We start from the raw sequence: 12382 nt of genomic DNA, 5'->3' as shown, positions 1-12382 counted from the left end.
CATCTTAAAGACATTTGGCTCTTTCCCTGAGGGGGCCCTGCTGAGCTGCAGGCTGCCCTCCAGAAGGTCACAACTCTCCCATGGCATCTCTGTGTTTTCTAAGTACCCGACAGAGAAGACACCACAGCGCTAAGGCCAAGGAGATGCCACGGGACGGCTGTAGGTCGGCAGCTGCAATGAGGCCTCTGTGTCCCTGGCTGGGAGGGGAGAGATGAGATTCCTCTGCTCTCAGCAGTGTCCTGGTCTTCTGGGGGGAACACCTGGGTGTTACTGTCCTCAAGCTCAAAAAGGTGCCTGCCCAGGGCAGCTGGGAGCAGGGCTGAGGGACAGGTCAGCTCTCCACACTCTTCACTGAGGGACAGTCCCTTTGCCTGCCAGCACCCACAGGATTTCACTTGGAGTGCAGCAGGAATGCTCCAAAACTCCTCAGCTCTTGTGTGACAACTGGAACAAAATCCACAGAACAAATTCCCCTCAACTTTGCTCTGCCGTCGGGTGAATTAGGAGTGACAATGCTGGAAAGCTCTTCGATATCAAAAGTGGATGTAGGCTAAGATCACCCCGTCTTCCTATCGACCAATTGCTGTAGGCAGGACTGAATCCTGCAGAGCCCCCTGCTCCCAGCGGCACCCTCAGCCAGCACCAACCACAGCTCATGAAAGGGACCTGCCAAAGGTCTGCTTGAAAGGGGAGAGGAACTTTCAGAAGTTTTTCTGAGAAACTGAATAGACTTTTGTCTCTTCTTTGAACAGGTCCCATGTGCAGAGGACAAAAATGTCCAACAGCAGCTCCATCACCCAGTTCCTCCTCCTGGCATTCGCAGACACACGGGAGCTGCAGCTCTTGCACTTCGGGCTCTTCCTGGGCATCTACCTGGCTGCCCTCCTGGGCAACGGCCACATCATCACCACCATCGCCTGTGACCACCGCCTCCACACCCCCATGTACTTCTTCCTCCTCAACCTCTCCCTCCTCGACCTGGGCTGCATCTCCACCACTGTCCCCAAATCTATGGCCAATTCCCTGTGGGGCACCAGGGACATCTCCTACACAGGATGTGTGGCCCAGCTCTTATTCTTTTTCTTTTTCATGTCAGCTGAGTATTTTCTTCTCACCGTCATGTCCTATGACCGCTACGTTGCCATCTGCAAACCCCTGCACTACGGGACCCTCCTGGGCAGCAGAGCTTGTGTCCACATGGCAGCAGCTGCCTGGGGCAGTGGGTTTCTCAATGCTCTCCTGCACACGGCCAATACATTTTCCCTACCCCTCTGCCAGGGCAATGCCCTGGACCAGTTCTTCTGTGAAATCCCCCAGATCCTCAAGCTCTCCTGCTCACACTCCTACCTCAGGGAAGTTGGGCTTCTTGTGGTTAGTGTCTGTTTAGGCTTTGGTTGTTTTGTTTTCATCGTGCTGTCCTATGTGCAGATCTTCAGGGCCGTGCTGAGGATCCCCTCTGAGCAGGGACGGCACAAAGCCTTTTCCACCTGCCTCCCTCACCTGGCCGTGGTCTCCCTGTTTCTCAGCACTGCCGTGTTTGCCCACCTCAAGCCCCCCTCCATCTCCTCCCCAGCTCTAGACCTGGTGGTGGCAGTCCTGTACTCATTGGTGCCTCCAGTACTGAACCCCCTCATCTACAGCATGAGGAACCAGGAGCTCAAGGATGCCCTATGGAAACTGGCTCAATGGACGTTGTTTCACCATTAATAAATTGTCTCCCCTTCTCCGCATGTTTTCTAGACTTTCTGTTAGGCAATAAGCCTGCTTTTTTCTCTTGCAGTCATCCTGCTTCTGTATAATTTTCTGGGTTTGTACCACTTGTCTTGAGGTTTGTTCCAGTTGTGTCTGAGCCTTGCACAACACTGTGTCAAAGGTGACCTGCCTAATAGCAGCTCTTCAAGAAAAAGGCATCTCCCAGGTGCAGTGCCTGGATGCTAGGTGCTTCCTCCAAAGGTGCTGCCAATAAAACGTCCAACGAACTGGTCTTTCAAAGAGTCTCTTCTCCCTGTGTTCTCCCTGTGTTTGGGGTTAAGCTCACTGTACTATTGGGTTCCGTGGACCAAATGTTCTGGTTTGAAAGGCTCTCTTCTTGTCTCCAGTGGTAGTGGAGATGGTGCATGAGCTCCCGATTACCTCCTCAGGCTGCTTCACATGTGTCAGGACTTATGGCATACAGCAGGCTCTATGGAAATGAATTTGGACGTGTGAGGAGAGGATGGGGACTCACCACGTGCCCTGAGCTGGGAGTGAATGAAGACACAGGAGATGAAACATCCACAGAGGTGAAGTCCCCCACAAGCAAAACACTAAACTGAGGTATGCACAAACAAGGACTCTGCAATGCCCAGAAAGTCAGTGTGGATCCGGTAGGCGTGGGAAAGGGAGGCTGGAGAGGTGTGGGAGCTGCCAGAGGACCCTCAGGGCCAAGGAATGTCGTGCTGTCCTGGGGAGCGGGGCTGATGTGAGCAGAGGAGGGGGCAAATTCACTCAGGGTTGGGGGTCACCTCAAAAGGCTATCAGGAGAGGCAGAGAGTGACTAGCCTGTTTTCCTCATTGCCTTGAGGCCAGCACTAGCCTGGGGCTGATGGGGAGGCTGAGCTCCTTGTCTGCCCCCCAGGGGCTGTGTGCCCTTCAGAGGAGCTGGGGCTGTGGAGTGAGTGCCGAGAGCTCTGCAGCAACTGTGGTGGGCACTGCTGTGGGACCAGCCCAGACTGGGCAGCTGTGCTTGGCTGGGCAGAGGAGAGGGCAAGGGCTCTGGAGAGAGATGAGGAACAGCTGGGATGGGCTGGTAAAAGCCTGGGAGAGGAAAATGTCAGTGTAGAGCTAAGTTGTGTGAGTGTGCAGGGTGTGGGCACTCCAGGTGTGGCCTCACCAGTGCCAAGGAGAGGGGAAGGTCACCTCCCTCCATCTGCCAGCAATGCTTTTCCTGATGCAGCCCAGGAGGCTGTTGGCCTTTGTCATGGTGGTGCATTGCTGGCTCATGCTCAGCTGTTTGTCCTCCAGGACCCCAAGGTCCTTCTCTGCAGAGCCACTATCTAGCCAGTCAGCCCCCAGCATGATGCCCACAGTGTGCCTAGATCACAAGGTGTCCTCCCCCAGGGACTTTCTCAGCAGCAGCTTGTCCTTCTTGCAGATCAGCTCCACCTCTGCCATAGGTCCCACAGTGCTTCAGAGTAACCTGGGACAGCAAACCCCTCTCCTGCCAGGGCTGCGCAGCCAAGGCCTGTTTCTCTCTGGCCTTGGGGACTGCAGCTTTTACTCTCGTTGTGGGAATCTCATCCATCGTTTTGTGTCCACCTGCCATCCACTCCAGCATGCCTCTGCAGGGTTTCTGGCAGGAAGTGTGGCCTGTGGGGGACCCACACCGGAGCAGGCTGCGAGTGCACGTTGCTGGCTCACGTTGAGCTTCTCATCCACCAGCACACCCAAGTCCCTCTCCTCAGGGCTGCTCTCAAGCCATTCTCCACCCAGCCTGTATTTGTGCCTGGGATTGCCCCGACCCACGTGCAGGACCTTGCACCTGGCCTGGTTGAACTTCATGAGGTCCACACAGGCCCATCTCTCAAGCCTGTCCAGGTCCTTCTGGATCGCATCCCATCCCTCCAGCTTGTCAACTGCTTCACACAGCTTGGTGTTGAAACAAAGAACTCTACACAACAGCACTTGGATACTGTGAAGTCCGTGTTCTTTATTCGGCTTTCTTGTTGCCCTTGATGCCTCTGGCCAGATTTGACTCTCTCTGGGCTTTGGCTCTCCTGACATGATCCATGGCTGCTTGGACAATTTCTCTGTATTCCTCCCAGGCTACCTGTCCTTGCTTCCACCTTCTGTAGGCTTCCTTTTTCTTTGATTTACCCATGGTAAGTCCATGCTGATGGTTCTTAGCACAGCTGCCAAATGGGCCACACTGATGCACAAGTGGAGCTGGTACTGCCAAGAGGCAGAGCTGGTCAGAGATGTGAAGACCAGTCTCAGCCTTGGCTGTAGTGACCATCAAATGGTGGTCTCCCAGATCTCCAGGGGAACAGGGAAGGAGAGGAGCAGAGCACAGGCCCTGGACAGTAGGGAAGGAGGCCTACTGAGGGCACTGGCAGGTGGGCTCCCATGGAAACCATGTCAGGGCCCTGAAAACATCCACAGGCCTTCATGGCCCTGAGCAGCTTCACCTGGGGCCTCCTCCCACCCCTCTGTCCCTCAGCTCAGGATCCCCTTTAAGCCCAGGCCTGAGGCTCAGCCCCAGCTTGATCTACGCTGTAGGTGTAAAGGTTCTCCAGACACAGCCTTGCCTGTCCATGGACCTTGTTGGTTTGCTCTTGCAGGCTGACTTCCCAGCTTGATTCTTTATCGGGTGGACCACGAAAGAACTGCCATTCACTGAGCGGCCCTCCAAGTGCCAGACCCCAGCTGATTCACAGGGGCCTAGGGCCTTTCTGCTTTCTTTCTTCATGTCACTTGGTCAGGTTTGGGGAGGAGAGGAAGAAAAGCATGTGAGGTTTCTGGGTGCCAATGACTGAAAGTGGGAAGCCGAAGCATCCCATGTGAAGTGATTTAAAGGCTAGGCTAGTTCAACACTCTTATTTTCAACTCCTTTCTTGGAGGCCTTCAACCTTCCACAGGAATCTGGAAGCTCTGAGATCCCTCCATCTCACTCTCTTTTAGCAATTAAGTTGATAGTAACCAAGCCAGAGGCTTTGTTTCCATTCTCTTTACAGCCTAAATCACCACTTGGTCTGGAGATGTGGAGAAGTTTGTAGAAGAACAAGAAAGACAAGAAAGTGGCTGCTCCCAGGAATCTCAGGAGGCATGGCATACTGATAGCTTTGTTCAGGAAGCTGGTCAAATGCCTCAAGGCATGACCAATGCTGGTCAAATGTTGCTCAAGGCTTTATCCCGTAGGAGATGGAAAACATCCAAGGACAGAGATGGCACAATGTCACTGGGAAACCTCCTGCAATGCTTGGATGCCCCCACAGAGAAAAAGATTTTCATTTTCTTTGTCCTGAACCTTCCTTATTTCAACATCTGACCATTGTCTATTAACCTCCTGCCAAGCACCACTGTCACAAGCCTGGCTCCATGGCCCTGAAAATGTCCCCATAGGGACACACAGGCTGCTATGAGCTTCCCAAGACCTTCCCTTCTCCAGGCTAAAGAAGGCCCTTCCCCTTCAGCCCCTAAGCATCTTGGTGGCCAACCGCTGAACTCGCTCCCAGCTATCACAATCTTCCTTGCTGTGATGTGTTGACCATGGCCAATAGCCAATAGCCCAGCAGCCACACAGTCGCTCACACTTTCTTCCCCCTTCACAAGTGGGACAAGGAAGAAATAAAGTGTGAAAAGTTTGGGGTCAACATAACAATTTAACTGGTGAAGAGAAGAGATTAAAAAAAACCTCAACAAGTGAAACGGAGACCATCACTCAACACCTCCCACAAGCAGACTAATGCCCAGCCAGTCTCCAAGGAGCAGACTCCTTAAACAATAAAAAACCCCACCATCTTCCTCCTGTGCCTCAAGCTTTTATTCCTGAGCATGAGGTCATATGGTATGGAATATGCCTCTGGTCAGTTTGGATCAGCGGTCCTGGCTGGGTCCCCTCTCAACTTCTTTCTCACCTCCCACCTACTCACTGGAGGGAGCAGAACGAAGAAACAGAGAAGGCCTTGACACCATGCAAACTCTGTTCAGCAATACCCAAAACACTGGAGTCTTCTGAGTTTTCTCAAGTCCCACGGGCATAGGAAACAGCCATCCTCCGGGACTTCTTGTGGTCTGGTCCAGAAGAGAAGCCGTGCTGGGCTGGCCTTTTTCCTTTAGGAGCGGTAGACCAGCAGCCCATGGAGGACCCCGGTGGAGCAGGCTCCTGGCAGGACCTGCTGCCCAAGGAGAGGAGCCCATGCTGGAGCAGGTTTTGCAGCAGGACCTGTGGCCTGTGGGGGACCCACACTGCAGCAGTCCACGCCTGAAGGACTGTACCCTGTGGAAAGGATCCACGCTGGAGCAGTTTGTGGAGAACTGCAGTCAGTGGGAAGGACCCACATTTGGGCAAGGTCAGAAACGAAGGGTTATGAACTGACGGCAACTCCCATTCCACAACCCCCCTGTGCCACTCGGGGCAAAGGTAGAAGAGTTAGGAATGAAGTTGAGCCTGGGAAGAAGGGAGGGAGGGAGGGGGGAAGGTGTTTTGAATTGTGTTTTATTTCTCACTGTCCTATTCTGTTACAATCAATTGGAAATACATTTAATGAATTTTCCCAAGTTGGGTCTGTTTTGCCCATGGCAGTAATTGGTAAATTAATTGGTAAACAAATGATCCTCCGAGTTTATTGCTATTGACAAACGTGGCAAGAGTGCCCTCATGCACAAATGCAGTTACTACATCGTGAAGGCAGTCAGGTTGGCGAGGCATGATTGACCCTTGGTAAGTCCATGCTGATGGGTTTTGGACACGTTCTGCTGTTGGTGCCCACAAATGTCACCCAAGAGGACTCCAGCTGATGGCCCGCTCCTCACCGATGTGAGCCTGTGCAGCCTCTGGTTCCCTGGGGTGCAGTGTTGGATTCTTCCAAAGATGGGTGCACCACTTGCTTGTCCTCTCTCACAAGAGACCTCTGCCAATCCCATAACCTCTCAGAAAGGATATTCCAAAGAAATATTGATCTTCCCTGTGACGCCATTACAACTATTCTCCCTGTTACACAGTGCAGTTAGCTTCTCTAATTTTTTGTCTACTTGTCCTGATACAGTGACCATTTCTAAAGTCACCTTTTCAGATCCAGACTGTCTAGGCAAAGGCCCTTTCCGTAATTCTTCAGTTTTCTTCTCCATTTACTCTTTGTTCATCCAGGTACCTCTCGCCCACGCTGCTGCTTTCACCTTCAGGGACTGAACAGCCTGACTGTCTCTCAACAGTCTAATTGCCTCCTTAGCCAGCTCTTTAATTATGTTTATATCTATCATTTTTTATCTAACTACCTAAGTTTATCCCTTGTAGAAATCAACTTCATTAGTGGTAGCTTGTACTTAGCATATGATTACAGAATATCATTTATTGTTTATGAAAACTGATTGTGCTTTACTTTTCTTTTCTGAAGAATGGGGAAAATTCTCCTGTGCCTGGGTGCAGCCAGGTCTCTAAGGGGCTCAGGTGGGAGATGGTGCAATGGAACTGTAACCTGCAGCTGCAGAGACCAGTGGAGAAGTCTGATGCAAGGAGCAGTGATGCAAGTCCCAGGTGGGCAATGTCAGAAATGGTGAGGTTGGGGAGGTGAGGGGCAAGGCTGTCCATCCAGCGATGGACATCAAGGGACTGCTTTACCTAGGTGTCCAGACTTCCTGAGGAAACACTCTGCACCAATATCAATCAGAGAATGCTTCTATCACCTCTTCTGCAAAGTGAAAAGTAATAAAATATATCCTTTAACAGAAAAGATCATTTTTATCAGATGCATTTTGAAATCTTCCTACTTCATTACACTATGAAACCTCTCCAATTAGCTGTACAAGTCTTGAAGAAAATTACAAAAAGAGAAGCTTGTTAAGGCTTTCTGTCTTTTAATGAGCCCCATGGGGTATTTGCTGCTGAGTCCACAGACCTCAGATACTGAGAGAAGGTTGAACAGAGTGCTCAAGAAATCAGAAGTCAAACTCCAAGTACCTGGAAGCATTAATGAGCCCCACTGAGGGCCATTCCTGACAAAGCCTCCCCAGGGACTCGTTAGAGCAGAAAATTGGAGGCTGTGATTGCAGGTGGGCAAAGGCAGAGTGCAGGTGGCTGTAATGCTGAAGAAACCCTTGGTTGGTTTGATGCAGCAGAAAGGCCAAGCCCTCAGCCCCAGGCCCTGGCAAGGCAGATCCTGTCCCTCACTTGTGGCCCAGGGCTCTTCCTGGGGCAGAGGGATGTGAGGGGGAGCAATGCCAAGTGCAGGAAAATTCTGTGACACCTCCTGGCCTCCCAGAGAAGGGGCGAGGAGGAAGCAGAGTCCTGAGGCTCAAAACAATCACAGACTCATGGAATCATCTATGTTGGAAAGGATCTTTAACATCATTGTGTCCAACTGTAAACCCAACCCTGCCAGGTCCACCACTAAACCACATCCCTGTGTGCCGCATCTTGTGGCGCTGCGCTCTCCCGCTTCTGCCCCTCCCCAGCTCCTGCTCAAGCCATAACCATCAGTGGGAGGTGTGATGAGTGTCACCTGGACTTTGGGGGATGGCTGGCAACACAGCCAACACACTGTCTGGAGTGGGGGCCTAGATATTTTGTTCCCATGCGAATATGACTGTAGGTCAATTCTCTTACTCTATAAATAGTGGACAGCCCAAGAGTGCTTGGAGCTCTCCTGCACGGCAGTGGGCTGCACGCCAGGGTCTCCCCTTGAGCAGGGATGCTCGCTTAAGGTTCTCCTCCTAGACGTCGAGAGATTCCTTGCCACAACAGATTCTCGGTAGGTGATTAATAGAACGTTAAACTGTGAAATCTTAGCTAAGTGATAGAAAGGATTGATTGCACATATATAATCCTTTAGACATAAACCATTAACCAAGGCTGGGACTAGCATTGGATCCAGCCTCAGGCAGACTCCTCTCCGAGAAGGAGTTTAGAAAGCAAGTTGAGCCTCATGACTCAACGGGAGGGTCTCCCTGACAGCTTGTCCGACCCTGTCCTCTATGCAATAAAGAATCAAGTGTACCTTGTCATCACATCCCATAAAACACTGTCGCGTTCACTACTAATTTTGTTAAATCACTGTTTGTATATTAATAAATATTTCACTCTTCACGCCCAGGCATCTTAGCTTTGTTGGACGCCCTACCAGTGAGCCCAGAAACCTCAACCCATGGAAGAGAAATCCCAAGACATTTCACTGCTCAGAAAGTAAAAGCTGGAAGAAGCCTTGGGACCATTAGTGTGGATGTCCCACCACCTATGTTAGAGTCCAGAAAGTTTCCAAGATGAAGAGACCACACAGGCTCCAAACACAGCCACAAGCCTCATTTTGGCCTACAAAGGTATTCAGAAGGAAATGACTTCACAAACACAGACCCCAGTCATGAGCCTGCTGCTGGATAATCATGTGCCCAAGCAGCAGTGATCCCACAAGCGACCTCTAGCTGCTGGTGTGTTCCATACATGCTGGCGTGTCCCATACTGTGTGTTGCATTCATACGCATGCTGCTGCCATGTCCCATACTTGGGGCCTCACAAGAACCAAGCCTGGTCTTCAACCTGCTGGCCTAAGGGGTGCTCTGGAACACAGGGCTTCAAACACCCACGAGCTTGCTCATGGTCTCTCAGGTCCTCAGGCAGCAGCAGCCTCACAACTGGCATTCAGGCCATTTGCCTGCTGCGGGGCTATCAAGGACTCAGGCAGAAGTGACCTCCAAATCAATATCTGCCTGCTTCTGGCCTATCAGAGATTGTGGCAGCACTGACCTCATAACCAACATCCACACCACGTGCCTGCTGCTGGCCTGTCAGGTACTCATGGAGAAATGACCTCGTAGGCACTGAACCCAGCCTTGAGCCGGGGGTTGGCCTGCCGCCAGGTTCCTGCTGTTATAGCAGCGGTGACCTCACAATCAACACGCCAGGCCTTGGCCTGCTGCTGGCCTGTTGGGTTCTCAGGCAGAAGGGACCTCACAAGCATCTACCCTAGATGTTGCTGGACTGCCATGTCCTCACAGAATCATGTAGATTGAAAGGGATCTTTGGAGATCGTCTAGTTCATTCCTGCTGCCCTAGAGGGAGTCAGCCAGAGCAGGTCACTTAAGAAGATGTCCAGGTTGGTTTTTAGTATCTCCACGACAGGACACTCCACAGCCTCTCAGGGCAGCCCGTGCCAGGGTTCTTGATGCCAAAACCTGTTTTCTTGAGTTCAGTTGGAATTTCTTAGTTTTGAGGATTGGGGCTTAGCGCATAAGCCCTGTCTGGGGACGATGAGGGACATGGGCTTCTTCAACCTGGTGAACCTCCTCCAGCGAGGGTCACCAACCAAAAGGAATAACCTCACTCCAAGTATGGGAGAGAGATGGATGGGATATGACAGATATAAACACATGGAAGGATTAGGCTGAAGAGATTATCAGCCTGCCGAAAGACCAGGGCATTCTTCCAACTGCCTGAAGCTCAAAGCAGCACCTGGGGAGTTTAGAGGGATGTGACTGAGCGAGGAGTAAGGGGATGGGAAACTGGAGAGCAATGGGAAGGCGGGCCCTGATGCCCCATTAACGGTCCAATGGCCCCACCGTGCTGGAACCGCATGGGACAGGTGTGCTCAAGGGTGGGGAGACATCTCCCTGGCAAAGTACCCCGGCAGCCCTCAGGGCTCTGTCCCCCTCAGCCCTCCTGTTTTGGTGGCCTCCCCCAGTGCCTGGGCCACAGATGGTCTGTGTCCCCTCAGTGCCAGCCCCTCTCCCCAGGCCAGCACAAGAGTCCTGCTCCAGGCACAGAGCAGCCTGCCCAGAGTGGGGGCCTGCAGAAAGAGGTTTGTCCTTCCCATGGATTCCTCCCTGCAGGCACAGAAATGCTCCCTTGCTCTTCTCCCTGGTCACCCTTTCTCCCCAGAAAGCCTTTCCCCAGGTGAGTGTGTCCAGGCTGGCCTGGCTGGACATTCCTGGTTCCCACCCCATGCTTCCTGCAGGGACCTGAGCTGGCGGTGCTGCTCTGCAGAGGGAGGGGGCTGTGGTGCCCTGGGGCCATGGGGTGACCCTGCACTCGCCATGCTGGTCAAGGTGGGGAGCAGCCCCAGCCAGAAAGGGATCACTGCTGCTGAGTCCCCTTCCATCTTCCCTGATTGCTCAGTAGACAAGGACAGGGCTTGGCAGGACAATGGGGTGTCTTTAGTGTCACAAAGGGCAGGGAAGGGCTGCCCTAGATCGGTCCCACAGGGTCTCCAGGACAGTGGGCTGAACCATTGTCTAGTCTTTTGTCCCTTTGGCCTGCTGGCTCCTGGCATTGCAGGGGCCTTGTTAGCCCATGGGCTCTTTAGGTTCACCTTTCCTTCAAGGACACTCCACCTTGGATGGTCACTCATTGGATGAGGTGCCACTCACTGCTCACCCAGACTCACATACTTTTCCGGGAGATCCCATGAGCTCTCCTGGCAACTCCAAGTTCCTCTCCAGGATAGCGGTGGCCATCACCCATACCACAAGCGGGACAGTACCAGGAAGAACAATCGAAGACCATTTGCACTCTGCTTGGACATGTGCCACCAAGAAGGGAGCTCTCTTCGTCCAGCCCTTGGTCCCTAACAGATCCCCCTGCAACTCTGACCCTGTCCCCCTGAGTCTGTGGAGAACCCCAGAACACCATGAGGACTTTTCATGGAACAGTTCCTTGGGTGTGCTCCTGATACCAGCTTTGGGAGAGGCATCCAGCCTTCTGGCCCTGCCTTTCACACCTTTCATCAGTAGATGACAACTCATTGTATGAGGGTGCCACCGGGGCAGGAGCCACCTCCTCATGAGATGCTCCAAAATCTATGCCCTCTGGAAAGTCCGTAATCTCTTCAAGGATTCCTGGAGGTTTGGTTTCCCTGGTCGAGCTCACTGTGTGATCAGCACTACCCGCTTAGTCCATGTAGCGTCAGTCGCGTGATGTGTGGAAGGGATATCCAGTGTAGCACAGGCAACTGCTGTGCCAGGAGGAGCCGTGCTTGCCCATCAACAACTTCTGAAGTGGCTCAAACCCCCTCATACGCTGTCAGGATCTCTTTTTCGGTTGGGGTGCTGAGGGCTTCCGATCCTCAATACCCTCATCTCCAAAGCCTAGAGGTTGACCTCAGGTTTCTCCCGATGATTTCTGCCAGAGGCTCCAGGTGAGACCACGTGCCCCAGCTGCACTGTAGAGACCATTACGCACAGCTGGTCCTGTCTGGACAGACCCAAGAGCTACCACACGAGCTATCTCCTGTTTGATCTGCTCAAAGGGTTGTTGTTGCTCAAGGCCGCACTCAGAATAGATCTTCTTTCAGGTTACTCCATAGAGAGGGCTCACAAGCTGATTACAACCTGGAATATGCATTCTCCAGCATCCCACAAGGCCTAAGAAAGCTTGTGCTTCCTTCTTAGCTGGTGGAGACATGGTTGCAATCTTGTTGACCGCATCCATAGGGACATGACGGCATCCATCCTGCCATTTTATTCCCAAGAACTGAATCTTCTCTGCAAGTCCCTTGACCTTGCTTCTTTTATGGCAAAACCAGCTTTCAGAAGAATCTGAATTGCTCTTTTCCCCTTTTCAAACACTTCTGCTTTGTTGCCCCACATGATGAGATCATGGATGTATTGTACATGTTCAGGAGTATCACGCTGTTCCAGTGCAGTTTGGATTAGTCCATGGCAAACTGTAGGATAGTCGATTACAGAATCACAGAAT

General features: G+C 52.2%; 2 protein-coding genes across 2 annotated transcripts; both read left to right on the top strand.

The window, feature by feature from the left end:
* Positions 1–774: 774 nt before the first annotated feature.
* Positions 775–1152, top strand: LOC128903324 (olfactory receptor 14I1-like; the record flags this gene model as incomplete). The annotated part of the gene is made up of 1 exon (XM_054187339.1): positions 775–1152. A coding segment is annotated over exon 1 (378 nt), but the record flags the coding sequence as incomplete, so codon positions are not given.
* Positions 1153–1155: 3 nt separating this feature from the next.
* On the top strand, positions 1156–9574 carry LOC128903273 (olfactory receptor 14J1-like; the record flags this gene model as incomplete). The annotated part of the gene is made up of 2 exons (XM_054187289.1): positions 1156–1617; positions 9566–9574. Coding segments are annotated over 2 exons (471 nt in total), but the record flags the coding sequence as incomplete, so codon positions are not given.
* Positions 9575–12382: the final 2808 nt, after the last annotated feature.

This window comes from Rissa tridactyla, unplaced genomic scaffold (genome assembly GCF_028500815.1).
Source record: "Rissa tridactyla isolate bRisTri1 unplaced genomic scaffold, bRisTri1.patW.cur.20221130 scaffold_29, whole genome shotgun sequence".
Lineage (NCBI taxonomy): Eukaryota > Metazoa > Chordata > Aves > Charadriiformes > Laridae > Rissa > Rissa tridactyla.
The sequence above is the reverse complement of the archived record's forward strand: the minus strand, read 5'-3'. Positions and strand labels throughout refer to the sequence as shown.